General features: G+C 38.2%; 2 protein-coding genes across 8 annotated transcripts in view; one reads left to right on the forward strand and one right to left on the reverse strand.

Moving 5' to 3' along the window:
• Nucleotides 1–7,215, forward strand: part of LOC114645747 (uncharacterized) — a 184,943-nt gene extending 177,728 nt beyond the window's left edge. For all 7 annotated transcript variants that reach the window (XM_051923158.1, XM_051923156.1, XM_051923155.1 and 4 more), the window contains one exon: nt 6,610–7,215. In XM_051923158.1, coding sequence (XP_051779118.1) covers nt 6,610–6,815 — 206 coding nt within the window. In that variant the 3' untranslated portion in view covers nt 6,816–7,215. The remainder of the gene's footprint in view (nt 1–6,609) is intronic.
• Nucleotides 7,216–15,231: 8,016 nt separating this feature from the next.
• Nucleotides 15,232–17,829, reverse strand: part of LOC127526721 (scavenger receptor cysteine-rich type 1 protein M130-like) — a 69,684-nt gene continuing 67,086 nt past the window's right edge. The window contains exon 15 of the mRNA XM_051923161.1: nt 15,232–15,435. The gene's annotated coding sequence lies outside the window, so the exon portion shown is untranslated. The remainder of the gene's footprint in view (nt 15,436–17,829) is intronic.

The raw sequence follows: 17,829 nt of genomic DNA on the forward strand, positions 1-17,829 counted from the left end.
GGAGTCACGTGATCATCTCCCCTCCCTTTCACCTCATTTCATTCACTTCATTTCTCTCCGAGCTGAGCTCCGCAGCTGACACAGTTAATCCTTTCATCCTTTACTGATTTACTGTTTAGTAGACGCGGTAACTTATTGAATAGTATTTTTTGCCTTTAGTGTTTCTTAGTGTTTAGTAGACGCGGTGTCCCGGTGCTCCCGGCGGTGTTGCGGTTTAGTGTTACTTTCTACTTCGTTTTTGTACTTTAGTGTTTAATAATAAATAATAATAATTCATTACATTTATATAGCGCTTTTCTCAGTACTCAAAGCACTAAAATAGTGAGTGATACTTAGCCGATAGCAGTGTAGAAGCAGCACAGCACAACGGAGCCAGTAGGACAGGCAGGTGTGGTAGCGTAGGTGAGCGGCGATAGCAAGCAGAAGAAAGCATAGCAGGAGGGGGAAGCAGGATTTGGATGTACGTATATACATCTATATAAATAAAAATGTAAATGTTCGTTTGTTCAAAACCTTAAATCTCTGAAAGTTCTTCACCGATTGCTTTGAAATTTTGACACAACGTTGCATTCGAATATGCGCGTGTTTTTATATACATATTATAAAGATGTCACACCTGTGACAAGTAAAAACATACTTTTTGAAAACACAACGCTATCTGTTGGACTTAAAAGCAACACACGCTATACTAAATATTTTACGATTCTATTTCAATGTTTCGATCAAATACATTTCTAAGTACGTGAATAAAGGCAGCGTCATGGCAGTTTTTGGCGTGCAACCAGAAAGAAGTGATAGGAATGAGGTCATACATATCGATGAAATCGCACAGTATTAGTCTGGAAGATACATAAGCAGCAATGAAGCTGTATGGCGAATTCTTTTATTTCCCATACATGAACGAAGTCCAGATGTTGTTCACTTAGCAGTACATCTAGAAAATGGACAACGTGTTTATTTCACAGCTGCAAATGTGCAACAAATAGCCCTGAATCCACCGGCTACAACGTTAAGTGCTTTCTTTACGTTACAGTAATCCCTCACTTATCGCGGGAGATAGGTTCCAAGGCCGACCGCGATAACTGAATTTCCGCGAAGTAGGGACACTATATTTATTTAATTATTTAACGTGTATTTGGACGTTTTTAAACCCTCCCTGTATTGTTTACAACCCACCATTTACTCTATTAAAAACAGGGACAACTGCTAAGCAAAATGAAATCGGTAGATAAGTTTACACTTACTGTATAGCGAGGTACACGTAGCAGCTTGTAGGCGGTCATGACGTCGTCGACCTTGTTGCAAAGATTCCTAAAGCAGATTCCATCCAGACTACTGCCTTATTACGTCCACTTGCAACTCATTTTGCACCCTGGTTAAAGGACACTGCGGCCGTAGATCTTATATGCTTTTCCTCCTTTTTAAATAAAAAGAATCGATGTCCTGCAGCGGTGTAGCTGTTCCCTTCCTTCAACATATCCAAAACTTTTACCTTTTCTGCAATCATTTGCATCTTCTGTTGGTGCTTGGACACGGCCCCTGAAGCATTAGCACGTTAATGATGAATGAGTGAGATGAGACTTCCTGGTTAATGCAACACTCCGTCATTGAGCCAATCAGCAGCACACAGGAACTTAACTGCGTGCTCTGATTGGGTAGCTTCTCAGCCATCCGCCAATAGCATCTCTTGTAAGAAATCAACTGGGCAAACCAACTGAGGAAGCAAGTAAAAAGACCCATTGTCCGCAGAAACCCGCGAAGCAGCGAAAAATCTGTGTTATGTATTTAGATATGATTACATATAAAATCTGCGAAGTCGTGAATCCGCGAAAAGTGAACCGCGAAGTAGCGAGGGATTACTGTAACATTCAAATATAAACATGGATTTCACAGCAGACATCTACAACTAAGCGGTGATGATGATTGAAGATTTATGCTTAGAAATCATGAACAAAGTTCTCAATCAATTGGGAATGCAATCACCGAATCGATCTGCTGCTGCTTCGTTCGATGTAGAATTGCGTCGTGAACAAAATTACAACACGGGTGACCTTTTCTCGTATGTGCAATCAAATATTCCTAAGCTAACGCTTCAGCAAAAAGGCATTTACGATCAAATAATGCAAACTGTCAATAACGGGGTTGGAGAAATCTGGAAATTGGGGATGGAAAGGTGCCGGTTGATCTGACCTCAGGATGAATTTCATTGCCTCATAACTTCTGCAATTTAGTGACATCAAAAGAAGAATTGGTTGAAAAAGTATTTCCCAATATTCAAACCAATTATAAGAATCACGATTGGCTGAGTGATCGAGCTATTTTTGCGGCCAAAAACAAAGACGTCTACGAACTTAACAATATTTTTCAGTCTAACATTCTGCACAGACGATGGAACAACAAAAAATATTGTATACCCACAAGCATTGTGAATTTAAACATATTAGAAACGTGCGCTTTCTCTTTTCTTTCTTTTCCATTTAACCAGACTGAGCCACAGCAACGCATGGCCGGGTACAGCTCTCTCTCTCTCTCTCTCTCTCTCTCTCTCTATATATATATATATATATATATATAATATACACTATATATACACACACATATATCTATATATATATATATATATATATATATATATAAATACATACACATATATATATAGTATATACACACACACACACACATATACAGTATACATACACATATACATCTATACTAATAAAAGGCAAAGCCCTCACTGACTCACTCATCACTAACTCTCCAACTTCCTGTGTAGGTAGAAGGCTGAAATTTGGCAGGCTCATTCCTTACAGCTTACTTACAAAAGTTAAGCAGATTTCATTTCGAAATTCTACACGTAACGGTCATAATGGTCGACAATGTCCGCCATGTTAAACTTTCTTATTTATGGCCCCATCTTCACAAAATTTGGTAGGCGGCTTCCCTGCGCTAACCGAAACCGATGTACGTACTTATTTCGGTGGTATGACATCACTGTTGGCCGCCATAGTGAACTTTCCAACGGTCTTTGTTACTTAATGGGCCCATCTTCAAGAAATTTGGTACGCGGGTTCCCAACGTTAACTGAATCCTACTTATGTACATATATACGTCCATAGCCTACAGCTCGGCCCACACTCTGAATCCTCCAGGCATTCCTGAGCATAATCTAATTTTGAAGGTTGGGGCACCAATAATGTTACTGAGAAACTTACAGCCTCCAAAACTTTGTAATGGCACGAGACTTCAGGTCACATGCTTGCAAAAGAACCTAATTGATGCAACTATTTTTACTGGCGGTGGCTCAGGGGAGAGAGTTTTTATTCCTTGCATCCCCGTTATACCCTCGGATCTCCCATTTCAATTCAAACGCCTCCAATTTCCAGTAAGGCTCTGCTTCACAATGACAATTAATAAGTCTCAGGGACAGACCCTACAAAAGGTTGGCATTGATTTGAGGTAAGATTGCTATTCACATGGCCAACTATACGTTGCATGCTCAAGAGTAAGCTCAGCGCACAGCTTGGTCATATTACAAACGGAGGGGCGAACTGACAACGTGGTATACAAAGAGATCCTTAACAAATAATTATTGGTACATTTTCCCTCAGTTTATTATTTAAAATTTTAAAGCAGTACTTCGCTGCTGCGAAGCACGGGTATTTTGCTAGTACAGTATAAATTAAATTACATTTTCTTCACTTCATACCACACTGTTGTTTCTTATGAACTCTGCCATTCTACAGAATCTTTGTTTACCGTTGCTATGGTATCATTATTCAGGGATACCAGAAGTGTGCAGCATATGACATCATCAACACGACTGCATAAAGACCGGTGCTGTTTGTTTCCTGCTTATCTGAGATCACAGAAAGAACCTCCAAACTGCACAGAGTGTGATTTGTTTAGTGGATGCTGAAAATGACTTAGTGCTCTGGTTGTTTTTGATTATGAGTTTTGGTTTCTCATTTAGCATTGATAACAGATAGGGTTGCTCCTCTGGATTGAACTACCTAGGCCCCCATCTCGTCTTCTGGCCCATTATAATATTCATTCTAGAGCTCACCATACAGGGCAATATACATTCAACTTAACCAGACACAAAACTTTAAATATACTTTATTATATTTTTAAAAGTAAAATTTTTAAAATTCGTCCAAATTTTAAATAAACACCTAAAAGGTCAAAAATCCAAAGAAACAAAACTATACACAGGAAATAATAAAAAAACAAAATTTCACCAAAGAAGAAAAAGGCAATCAAACTAAAAAAAACTCCAAGTCCATCATACCAAAAACTGAAAACTGGAAAAGAAAAGCCAAATTAAAAAAACAAACAAACAGAGAAATCAGAATTAAAACGGTCAAAATGACCAACTGAAAGGGAAACACAGTAGGAAATTAAAGAACACTGCTAGGATGCTAATGTCACAGTGATCTGACTATCGCACCACGTACCTTACAAAGGAGTCTCAGATCAACACCTGAGAGCCCTCAACATTGAATTCTGAGGAAAGGGATCAGGGACAAATTACAAATATTACAAAAAAGAAACAGACAAAAAACAAAAATTACAAAAGAGAAGAAGGGGCCTGAGTTGCCTCGAAAGCTTGCATATTGTAATCTTTCTAGTTAGCCAATAAAAGGTGTCATTTTGCTTGGCTTTTCTCTACATTCATAATGGCTAACACGGTACAACACCCTAGTACAAAAGAGAAAAAGAAAACTAAAGATATAAGTACAGTCCTAACAAGTTTTCATTCTTCTGTTGTCTACATGTGCTTTCTTCCCATATTCATATGACAGTGTAGTAGAAAATATTCAGGAACAGAGCCCCAACTGAGCTTCCAACTGGTTGTGCTCTCACATCCCCAAATTATGTTAACTGGTGACTCCAACTTAGCCCATGTGTGAATGTGTATGTGAGTGTGTCCGGCCCTGGACTGGGGTCCTCTAAAGGGCAATTTCCTGCCTTGTGCCCTTGACTTCCAGGATAGGCTTCCATTTCAGTGACCCTGATTTTGATTAAATAGGTTCAAGAATGAGATGAGAGTAGAAAATCTTAGAAAAGAGAAAAAAACACCCACACAATGTGACCTGTTTGGTTCTCACATGAGTGGTTACTAACAACCACCGAGACACCTAGTGATTCTTCTGTGGACTGTGGACTTAAAGAAATGAGTGGATTATGAGAAGACCTTTTTTTTCTATGAATGGATAGAAGACTGCCTTTCTAGAAATACACACTTATTTGGACCTACATACAAGATTCTCATGTAATTTTTTCGAGGAGTACAAATCACTGGCTTTACCAATATTTGAGATGTAAATGTTTTATATTAACAGTATGTGCCTTTTTCAAATGCTTTATATTACTGAAGAATGTATGTGAGTTAGAATTTCTAGTGGTTACAAATACATTGAAATATGAGGTGCTATGACAAAAGCAATGAGGTGAATGAAGATCAGTTTATTTATTTATTATTTACTAAAATTTCATTTTGAAGACCGTTTGGCCCTCAATACTGACATAAAACAAAAAATAGTCCCAGCACCACACACTTTGTGACGGTAGTGTAAGGATTAGGACCCTTGCCTTTTAAACAGGGAAGTGCATTGTCTTTATTGTTTCTTATCATGGCTCAGACTGCCCTGGATGGTGCTGCATTGCCTCTGGATTATTGCAATTTGTGTTTGAAAGGATAATTGCTCACTGTAACACCACCATCACAGAGCACCAGGACACTAATCCTATATCATACTGTACATGAAGGGAAACTGTGCTTAGCTGTGAGGTTACAACTACTGGTTATACCTGGGGCAGCATAGGAGCAGAAAGTGTAACCACAGTCTTAATTGGATATAATAAATCTGTATTTATGCTGTGAATTCCTCTTATTAGGCGGCACAGTGGCGCAGTGGGTAGCGCTGCTGCCTCGCAGTTGGGTGATCTGGGGACCTGGGTTCGCTTCCCGGGTCCTCCCTGTGTGGAGTTTGCATGTTCTCCCCGTGCCTGCGTGGGTTTCCTCCAGGTGCTCCGGTTTCCTCCCACAGTCCAAAGACATGCAGGTTAGGTGGATTGGCGATTCTAAATTGGCCCTAGTGTGTGCTTGGTGTGTGGGTGTGCACCCTGCGGTGGGTTGGCACCCTGTCCAGGATTGTTTCCTGCCTTGTGCCCTGTGTTGGCTCCAGCAGACCCCCGTGACCCTGTGTTCGGATTCAGCAGGTTGGAAATGGATGGATGGATTCCTCTTATTAAATTAAAATCCCCCTTCAATATAACTTTTACGTACTTCTGCAGACATACTTTTAATTGATAATCCATTAATAGTCTTTATCACTTAAAATACAGTAAATAACATAGCAGAGGTATGAGGCATGATCTGTGGAGCTGTCTTCATTGTAATATATTTTTCTGCAGCCTGCAGTTGCTTGTTTAAATGTTTCTTGCTTTGTTTCCAGTGATATTAATCTCTAAGCCTGAGGTGGTTGGTTGTTTCTGTCAAGATATTGTTGAACTCTTATCAAAAAATAAAATTACAATGCATAAAAAGTAAACAATTTAACTAGTGTATTTTTATTAAAAATGGTAACATGTTTTGTTTTCTTTTAGGTATAAAACAAAACAGTACCATTAGCTATGCTCCATCTTACACTAAAGCTTTCACTTGCTTTTGTGGGAGGTCTTTTGACAGCCAGCGTGGACTGAGTTGTCATCATACGCAGATACATACAGCAAGTGGAAGAGCGAGGTGCTACACCTGTGGCTTAGAGAGCACTAAAAGTGGCATCACGAGGCACAAGTGTAAGAAAAGATAAACGTGTGCCCTGAGAGGACTGCAGCAAGCTCTGCTAGTACACTTCTGAAGACTCTCTGCCATGTCGCTCACTTGGAGTGGGCACAATAAACATAAGAAGATGTTTGATAATAATAATAATAATTCATTACATATATCTTTAATATAAAGGGTATGCTCCAAATTAATTGTATGTTACTATAGGTTCTTTATATTAAAACAAATAGTGACAAATATTAAAAAATCTTGCGTGTGTCCAAATTATATTTATACTAATTACATATGAAGGATTTGCACATATAAAATTAAGGTGATAAAAATGACTAGGACTTTAAACAATTTTTATATTATTGGATATACTGAAGATGGGAGGATGTTTATCTGTTTTGAGATAAAATAGAAATGTAAAAATTTTAAAGTGTTGAATGTAAAAATTTTAATGGAAGATACAATTAAAACAAATCTGTCCTTTAAGAAAGAATTTATCTGTTGAAGCCCACTGCCTGGGATTTGTGGTGTGTTATACTGTACATTCAATATACAGGAAAACAATATGTGACATTCTGCAGATACGAAGAAACTTAAATGTGTGTTTAGCCATAATGAATTTCCAAAAGACAATTTTTCCTTATTTATTTAAACCCAATTAATTTGGTGTACTTCCATTAACTGTATATATCCTAAATCTATATAAATTATATTATACCCTTTGTTTATCTTTTCAGTTTTTCAGCTTCATTAATGTTATTTATCTATCTTTTAACCCACAGATTAAACCTTGTGTGTTTATTTGTCTGTTTATTTGTTCACCAATCACACAGAAACAATTAAACCAATTTTCATGACGTTTTGCATGTTGGTTCCTTTTGGTCCAACTTAAAATGTGGGTCATATGGTCTTACAAAAATTTCAAGAGGGGGGAATTGTAATGGACAGATATCTTCAAGCCTGTGCATTATTCCAAATCAGCTCATTTAACCTTAATAAAATTCTGCATAAGTGATAAAGCTCACCAAATTAAAATCCAGGCTACATGATGTTTGAAAAAATTTCATCAAGACAGGTAGTTTTAATGGGAAGGTACAAAGAAACACTTCATGACTCACACACCCTTCAACAGAGCAAATACAAGTGTGTGAAGCTTTAATGAGCAGCCCCTCGCTTTGGTTTGAATACTCTCCAGTTAGATTTTGACAAAGCTGTGCATGAATGCAGTTCCTGACCATCCTGTTCAGCATTCTTTATTTCAGTTAAAATACAGTCGACATCAAAGCCTTCAGCCACAACAAACAAGACTATATTTTTGACGTAACAAAAAACTGCTTCATTAACTGTCAATAACTAACTGCCATTTACCTTATTATTTTTTTAAATGAATTAATTTAATGATGCATTGTATTGTATTAAACTTGATTTTTAGGATAAAAAGGTGTATTAAGGATACAGTTTACTTAGCAAACAATTTTCCATTAATTCATATTGGACCTTGCTATAGATTGTAAATATGGAAATAATTGTATAATATACTGTACATGTAATTTTAAAATATGTTTGAAAAAACACACCATCCAAATAAATAAATGTCATTGATCAATAATACATTTTGAAAACTTAACTTCTGTACAAATTAATTTGTTGTATGGTTATCTTTGTAAGATTCAAAAGCAGAATAAGTTATGCTAAAAGCTGACCCACACCCTAAAACATTTAAATAGATTCTAAATTTACAATAAGAGATATTTAAATAAAAATGGAAGTTATGTAGGAAAAATACATATTTTAGTTTTGCTATTTTTGAACACCTATATCCATTTTCAATGATAAAGAATAAATTTGCTATATGCTTTTTTATTTAATTTTAAGTTAAAGAGGATGTACTGGTTGAAAGACACCCAAACTGCTGTTAGCTTTGCGGTTTCTGCTGAAATTCTTTCATTTCATGAAAATAGCATAGCCTGTGCATTAGTTCAATGAAAGCTTTGAGATCAAATGTTGAACATGTACTTTGCTAAAGTCTTTGATTTCAGGAAATGCAGACAGAGACAGGAAAAATACATATATGCACATATAAATATACAGTATACAGTAGAAATAATTAAGAATTTGCATTCTGCAAGTCATTTAATTTTCCTAGTGGATCAGTACAATGGACAAGACAGTAAGGATAATAGTACATAAAGGAACTGGGAATTAATGATGCACTTATGAGAAAGGTAACTTTAAACTGTCATTGAAATACTTGTGCAGGACCAAGCCAGACATATGAATTAATAGAGAATAATCTAGGACAGATTGAGACAGTGACGATTCTGATGTCCTAGGAGTAGCATATCTAATATTTTGAGTATGTAATTTTTCTTTTCATCTATTTCTAATTTGCTTCTCTTTTCTTGATACTTTGTCATCTTGATGGATTTAACATCATACAATGGGGACAGAAACTGGAGAGAAAACGGTAAGAAGAAAGGAGGAGGACTTGCTGTTTTTGTGAATGAAAGAGGGTGCAATCCTGGACACATTACAATTAAAACACAAGTATGCAACCTGAAAGTTGAGCTGCTCATTTTGGGTTTACTTTTTCTTCTTTCGGCTGTTCCTGTTAGGGGTCGCCACAGTGGATCACCTTTTCCATATCTTCCTGTCCTCTGCATCTTCCTTCATTACACCCACCACCTTTATGTCCTTTCTCACTATATCCATAAACCTCCTCATAGGCCTTCCTCTTTTCCTCTTACTTGGCAACTCCATCCTTAACATCCTTCTCCCAAAATATCCAGCATCTCTCCTCTACACATGCCCAAATCAATGCAATCTCTAATGTACTTATTTCTAATCCTATCCTTCCTCGTCACATGCAATACAAATGTTAACATTTTTAACTCTGCCTCCTCCAGCTCTGTCTCCTGTTTTTTTGATCAGTGCCACCATCTACAACCCATATAACATAGCTGGTTTCACTACTGTCTTGTAGACCTTCCCTTTCACTCTTTCTGGTATGTGTCTGTCACAAATCAATCCTGACTCTCTTCTCCACCCACTCCAACCTGCTTGCACTCTCTTTTCTTTACCTCTCTTCCACACTCCTGTTACTCTACACTGTTGATCCACCTTTCCCAACTCTACTCCCTGCATCCTCAACATTCCACTGACCTCCCTCTCATTTACACATTCCTCTCCTCTCTAGAGCATATCTCCACCTCTCCAGGGTCTCCTCAACCTGCTCCCTACTATTGCTACAGATCACAATGTCATCAGCAAACATTATAGTCCAAGGGGACGCCTGTCTAATCTCATCTGTCAACCTGTCCATCACCATTCTAAATAAGAAAGGGCTCAGAGGTGATCCCTTATGTAGTCCCATCTCTACCTTGAATGCATCCGTTACTCCTACCACAGACCTCACCACTGTCACACTTCCCTCGTACATATCCTGTACCATTCTTATATACTTCTCTGCTACTCCCAACTTCCTGATACAGTACCACAACTCCACTCTAGACACCCTGTCATATACTTTCTCTAAGTCCGAAAAGACACGATGCAGCTCCTTCTGGCCTTCTCTATACTTCTGCATCAACACCCTCAAAGCAAACATTGTATCTGCAATGCTCTTTTCCTGCATGAAACCATACTGCTGCTATCTAATCATCACCTCCTTACTTAACCTAGCTTCGACTATTCATTCCCATAATTTCATGCTGTGGCTCATAAGTTTTACTTCTCTGTATTTACTACAACTCTGCACATCCCCCTTTATTATAAAAACTTGGTACAAGTACAGTTCTTCTCGACTCCTCAGGCATCTACTCACTTTTCAAAACTGCATTAAACAATCTGGTTAAAAACTCCACTGCCAATTCCTCCTAAACACCTCCATGCTTTCACGGGTATGTCATCTGGACCAACAGCTTTCCAATTCGTCATCCTCTTCATAGCTGTCCTTACTTCCTCCTTACTAATCCATTGCACTTCCTGATTCACTTTTCTTCATATCATCTAATCTTCTCTCCCTCTCATTCTCTTCATTCATCACCTTCTCAAAGTACTCCTTACATCTGCTCAACACATCCTCCTCATTGTGAGTAAATTTCCATTTTTATCCTTTATCACCCTAACCTGCTGCACATCTTTCCCAGCTCAGTACTTCTGTGTAGCCAATTGGTACAGGTCCATTTCTCCCTCCACAGTGCCCAATCTCTCATACAACTCATCATACGCCTTTTCTTTAGCCTTTGCCTCCTCTTTCTTCTCCTTACGCTTTATCTCCTTTTACTCTTGTCTATTTTCTGCATCTCTCTGACTATTCCACTTCTTCGATAACCTCTTCCTCTGTATACTCTGCTGTACTTCCCCATTCCACCACCAGGTTTCCTTGTCCTCCTTCCTCTGTCCAGATGTCACCCTTATTACTTCTGCTGTAGTTTTCCAACTGTCTTGTAACTCTTCACTGCCACCCAGTGCTTGCCTTACCTCCTCTTCGAACTCAACCATGCAGTCTTCCTTTTTCAACATCCACCATTTGATACTTAGCTCTACCCTCACTCTCCTTATCTTCTTGATAAACAACATCATCCTACAGACCACCATCCTATGCTGTTAACTACACTTTCCTTTGCCACCACTTTGCAGTCTCCAATCTCCTTCAAACTGACCCTCCTTCTCAGGATATAATCTACCTGTGTACATCTTCCTCCACTCTTTTACATCACCTTATGTTCCTCCCTCTTCTTAAAATACGTATTCACGACAGCCATGTCCACCCTTTTCTCAAAATCCACTACCATATGACGTTCTGTATACCTCTCCTTGACACCATACACAAATCACCACCTCATCTCCTCTGTTCCCTTCACCAACATGTCCATTGAAAACCACTTCAATCACCACTCTCTCTCCTTTGGGTACACTCTCCACCACTTCATCCAACTCACTCCAGAAATCTTCTTTCTCATCCTTCGCACACCCAACTTGCGGGGTATCACACCTTCAATTTCCAGTTTCATAATCATCACTCTGTCTGACGCTGTTTTCACCTCCAAAACACTCTTGACATACTGTTCCTTCAGGACAACAACTACTCCATTTCTCCTCCCATCCACACCATAGCAGAACAATTTGAACCAGTCTCCAAAGCACCTGGCCTTATTTACCTTCCATCTGGTCTCAACCTTGTTTCTCTCCATCACATCAGCTAACTCTCTCCCCTTACCAGTCATGCTGCCAAAATTCAAGGTTCCTAATCTCACTTCCACTCTCTTTACCTTCCTTTTCTGCTTCCGGATATGCCTTCCTCCTCTTCTTCTCTTTCTTCGGCCAACAGTAGTCCGCCAGCACCAAGTTGGCTAACAGTGGCAGCCGTTGTTAACCCAGGCCTCAATAGATCCAGTATGGAAATCTATATAGTTGACTGTATATTGATCTGACAAAATTTTACACCTGATGCCTTTACTGACATAACCCTCCCCATTTAACCGGGCGTGGGACCGGCACGAAGAAACACACTGGCTTGTTCATTTTCCGTAGCTGGGTTTGTGTTGGTCTTACAACTTTATAATATGCCAAGAGAGTTTTCACATGCGATTGTACTGGCAGTTTACACTCCCCGTCCAACCAAAACCCCTCTTTAGGTTGATGTGGCAATTACAACTGACTTAATATACACTGTGTGACAGTTTAAAGGGTCCCTGTGACCCCTTGAACCCTCAGACCAGACGTCAGACACCAGATAAAAGTCAAAATGAATATTTATTATAATAATAAGTGCACAAAGCACCCTCCACTCCACTATACTCCAATAAATCACCAATAATAATCAATCAATACAATCCTCCACTCCCAGACGCGTTGCCACCCTTCCACCCAGCTCAGCTCAATCCATCTGGGATTTCCCACAGTCCTTTATAGTCCTCGACCCGGAAGTGCTTCTGAGCCCTCAGTCCATGTGATTATCCAGCACTTCCGCATCAGGTAAAAATTTCTCTTTTTTCTTCAGCCCGGAAGTATACTTGACTTGGAAATACCTCCGGGCTATACGGAAAATATAAATCCCTGGGCCTCCCTGCAGCAACTCCTGGCGGCCCCCATGGTATCCAGCAGGGCTGTGTATTAAAACTCCACTGTCCATGAGGCCCTGCTAGAATTCGGGGCACCTCCATGTTGCAGGGAGTGCTCCATCTGGCGGCCTGGGGGTATTGGCCGGGATGAACGGCCGGCCATATCCCACAGCTGTAATAAGCAAACGCTCTACTGACTATCCAAGTGCTTTCATCATAATTTCTGGGGACATTATCCATGTTCCAATTTTTTCCACCCTCACCAATTTTTTGTGGACTGAACAACAAGAGAACACAGGACCCTGGACTACTGGACTATCGTATCTTTGATTGCCAGTACAACAAATAGTTCTGAGCAGGCATCATCCACAGCAGCCACTGTGTTCATCATTTCTCTTACAAAAAGAACGAAGATAAATGTCATCAACTCAGCGAGGGAGAGGCAAGTTCGTTGTACCACGTGAGCGTCACTGAAAGAATAAAACTGAATAATAAAATAAAAAACACTAACTTTTACAAGTAGCCAAAATTTACACCAGGTGCTACAGACTCAAATCAAATGTTCGTCTTTATTATATTATAGTAATAATAATAGCAGCTCACTAGTCAAAACGCAGAGCGCCTGGATTCAAACCTGGAACCTTTTAGTTATAAGGCAGCCAGTTCTTACCTCTGCACCATCCAAAAATACAAAGCAACTTTCTATTGATTGACATTTGAGCTTGGGTTTTTAAGTCGAAAACCACATGTAAATTGAATGATTTTTTTTTTCTTTAGTTATATTCTTGAATAAAAGCATGTGTTTGATATTTGGACTATAGTCTTTACACATTACATACTTCATGTCATTATTAGTATAACATGGAAAAAGTTTCTGTTTTAGCTATTTGTTCAGCATTTCTTCCCTCGCATTTCATCCTACACTTACACAGATCTTTGTAGTCACGGAACACACATGAAATGTATATATTCCAAATAGCGATACATTATTTACCCTGTACAACTCCAGGGACCTCACACCACAGCAAAGTTAATCAGTAGCTCTAGTCAGAATATGCTAGAGAAAGGTAGTGAGTGTTCCACCTGTATTTAAAAGCTAGGACTGAAGGGGCATCTCTTGAATTAGCATGCAGATCATTCCTCAGCTTTGGGGCCCTATAAATTAAAGCTCAACCTCTCACTTTTATTTTATTAATCCTTTTTATGTTAAGTAGGCTGGCACCTTGAGATCTTAATTCAAGCTTAGATAAGTAAGCAGGTCATTGGCCATTAAGGCTTTAAAAGTAATAAGAAGAATTTTGAAATCAGTCCTACACTTAACTGGAAGCCTGTGTTAGAACATGAGGACTTGAGTTACAGTATGTGTTCATACTTTCTGGTTCTTGTAGTGGTTTATGCAGGCACACTTTAAATAGCCAGTGAATAACACAATACAGTAGTCAGTACTACTAGAAAGGAATGAACAAATTATTTTCTCAATATCCTGCATATTTAGAAAACTTAATTTTTTAACATTTTGTAAACATTTTTGTAATGTGTGCTTTAAAAGACATACTAGTGGTTAGCCCAACTTAGTGAAAAAATGTTAGAATGTTGTTGCAGTCTACATCATTCCCCCCAGTAAATATCATATTTATTTATTTGTGTTTTATTTATTTATTTATTTTATTTATTTATTTATTTTCTCAAACAAGTACTTCTTATCCATCCATTGCTTTAACTCACTGACAAAATAATTAAGGACACCTGTTGGATAAATGTAATTTGGTCTAGAAGGGAGATATTGTTTACAGAATAAAATTTTATAAATGCATTTTAGATGTTTGCCTTAGGTTCACATATGCTTATTCTGTTTAAGATTAAAGAGGGTCAGTTCCCCATCATAACAGAACATCACTTTTAGTTCAGGGATGTGCTTTTCCTGTTCTGCACAACCTTTGAAATGCTGCCTTTTTATAGGCTGTTGCCGAAAACTTCCAACCACACTCAAATCCCTGGAAATAAATGTGGCTTGACCATCATGTCGATTTCACTTCAGTATTAGCACCACCTTCCCAGAAAAAAAATTCTGTATTTTAAGTCCAAATTCAGGAGCTTCAGCAATCCAAATAAAGGATGTCAACTTACTTCTATACTCAGATTTCACTGGATGAAACTCAGGCACTGAATGAGTGTCTTGCTCTCACAGACCACAGTAAACAATGAAGGCCATGTTCAACATTGTTTTATTTGTATCTAATAAAGCAGACAGATAACAGTAAAAAAATACTTAGCACAGTCATAACAAGCTGAAGCAACTTCTATTTTCTATATGAAGTTCTATATGAACTTCTATTCTTCTATGAACTTCTATTTTCTCATTTTCACATAAGAAATAAGAAAATTTAAAAAAATAAGATGCTGTCATCTCAGCAAGCACATAATTTTCATTTCTTCAATCGTATGAGTACAAAGAGCATGTTTAATAAGGTCTAATTCTTGTTTAAAGTACTAAACTTGAATGATGCTGCATCATAAGCAAAAGAGAGATAGCAGGTGAAAGCTGGACTATTAGTACCCACAAATACTTGCTTGCAGAAGTATTGTTACCTAGAAAAATGAAAAAGGGAAAAAATTACAAAAGTAGTTCGCTATATTATTAATTTTATATTTTTACTCTGTTTTAATCCTATATACAATACATAGTATTAATGCTCCAGTCCCAATTATGACACTTTCATTAGCACCAAGAAACCAGGAAGAACTACGATAACATCTATGTCTGTGCCAACCAGATAATAATTCAATGAGGTTGTCAGGACGTTTCATTTAGTAATTAGCTAGTTTGTGTGCTTTCAGTCAGATTGCAAACCTGTAGCCAATGCTTTATGTTTCAGCAAGTTTTTTGTTTTTTTTTTAAATCTCTATGCAGTAGTTTGGTATAGTTTTATTTTGTACAATGTTCTCTTTTTATGCAGAATGGGGTAAAAAATGTAATTTCCTGTAGACTAAAGTTGTAGCAGTCTCAAGGAAGCTAAGATTCATACCATCCAATGATTGTGATTTGTTTTTTTTATTTCAGGGACCCCGGGAACACACCCAGCCTTGACCTGGCATCACACACAGAGACACTGATAAGCACCTCAATGAATCAATTAAAAATGCAATAAAAATTATAAAGTATATTCATCAAATAGAGAAGAAATAAAAACAATTATTAAACAAACCACACCTATACAAAACCCTCCCTGATTCCCAACCAGCGATAATTATTTACATACACCAAACTGAACGAAACAGACACTACTCAGTAAACAATTAACACAATAATAAAGTCCAACACAGTCCAGTACAGCAGGTGCAGATGAAATTGGTGTGTGGAATGAAAAATCCTGCGAACAGCCCTCTAAAGGAAATGTAGAGTTTTGTCCTACCAGGTTCCAGTTGTAGCATGAAAATTTGGCTTGAATGGGAGTGCTGCCCAGACAAAGACATACCCAACCAAGATAAAATCAGATGTACAAGCAGGCACAGGAAAGCATATGCATTCTGAAGAAACTGTAATCCACGGTGGCTGTAGTTATTATCCTGCTGTGTGTGTGTCCGTGTGTGTGCGTGGCTGTGTGTGTGTGTGTGTGTGAAGTGTAGAAACAGAGAAAGTTAATCACGATCCCCTCAACGTTCATTTTAAAGAGCCTGCTTCTTTATCTTTCTTCCCATCAAACCATGTGCCCTATAAATTTGCCCAATGGCGTGATACTGCATGGGCTGCTGGGAATTATAGGCTATTTTAATAGCCCTGCTACAAAGTGCAATCAATTATTGATTTAGTAAACATGAATCATAAACTTTGATCACTAACACAGTGCCAGATATAAGTTAATGCCAAAAAATGGTATTTAGTTCCGAATGAAGCAGTGCTGGAGAAAAAAAAAGACTCCTGTGAGACTATAAAGAAAGAAGTATCTATACATATTAATAAAAGGCAAAGCCCTCACTGACTCACTCACTGACTGACTGACTGACTCATCACTAATTCTCGAACTTCCCGTGTAGGTGGAAGGCTGAAATTTGGCAGGCTCATTCCTTACAGCTTACTTACAAAAGTTAGGCAGGTTTCATTTCGAAATTCTACGCGTAATGGTCATAACTGGAACATGTTTTTTGTCCATATACTCTAATGGAGGAGGCGGAGTCACGTATCGCGTCATCACGCCTTCTACGTAATCACGTGAACTAAAAACAAGGAAGAGATTTACAGCACGAGTCAAACGCGGGAACGAAGGTAAATGACGTTAATTTTTGAGTGACTTTTAATACTGTGTAAGCATACATATTAACACATGTGCAATTAAACGTGTGCATTTACGGGGTGATTTCTCAGGCTTAAAAGCTCGCCTTTTATCAAACGCGGGAACAAAGGTAAATGACGTTGTTCACTGTCTTTTAATACTGTGTAAGCATACATATTAACACATGTGCAATTAAACGTGTGCATTTACGGGGTGATTTCTCAGGCTTAAAAGCTTGCCTTTTACTAAAAAGCTAAATGCAAACTGTTTTCATTCTGAAGGGCACAAACCACGTTAGATTTCAGACGTTAAACGCGCAAAAATGTCGGTACACCAGATAAATAAGCGCAACATATTATCAGTTGTATTGTATGCTTACAATACATATAGAAATGTGTTAATCGTTAACTAATATTATGGGATGGTGTTTTTCGACTCGCGCCTTGATTTAAACGATTGCATTTCTTGGTGGGTTTGCGTAGCTTATTGTCAATATCTTTACACCTCTTTTTAAGACTTAATTTAAAAAGGTTTTCTTTTCTTAATTAAAATTTAAAAGCAATACTTCACCGCTGCGAAGCCCCTCTAGCGCTGACGTCCGAGGTTCGATTACCGTAAGCGACTGCAGTGAGTGTGTACGCCTGATGAGCCAAGAATAAGGGGGAAAGACGTGTCGCGTATTCTTTGCATTATTTGACAGTAAACTATTTTC

This window comes from Erpetoichthys calabaricus, chromosome 2, assembly GCF_900747795.2.
Source record: "Erpetoichthys calabaricus chromosome 2, fErpCal1.3, whole genome shotgun sequence".
In the NCBI taxonomy this organism is placed as follows: domain Eukaryota; kingdom Metazoa; phylum Chordata; class Cladistia; order Polypteriformes; family Polypteridae; genus Erpetoichthys; species Erpetoichthys calabaricus.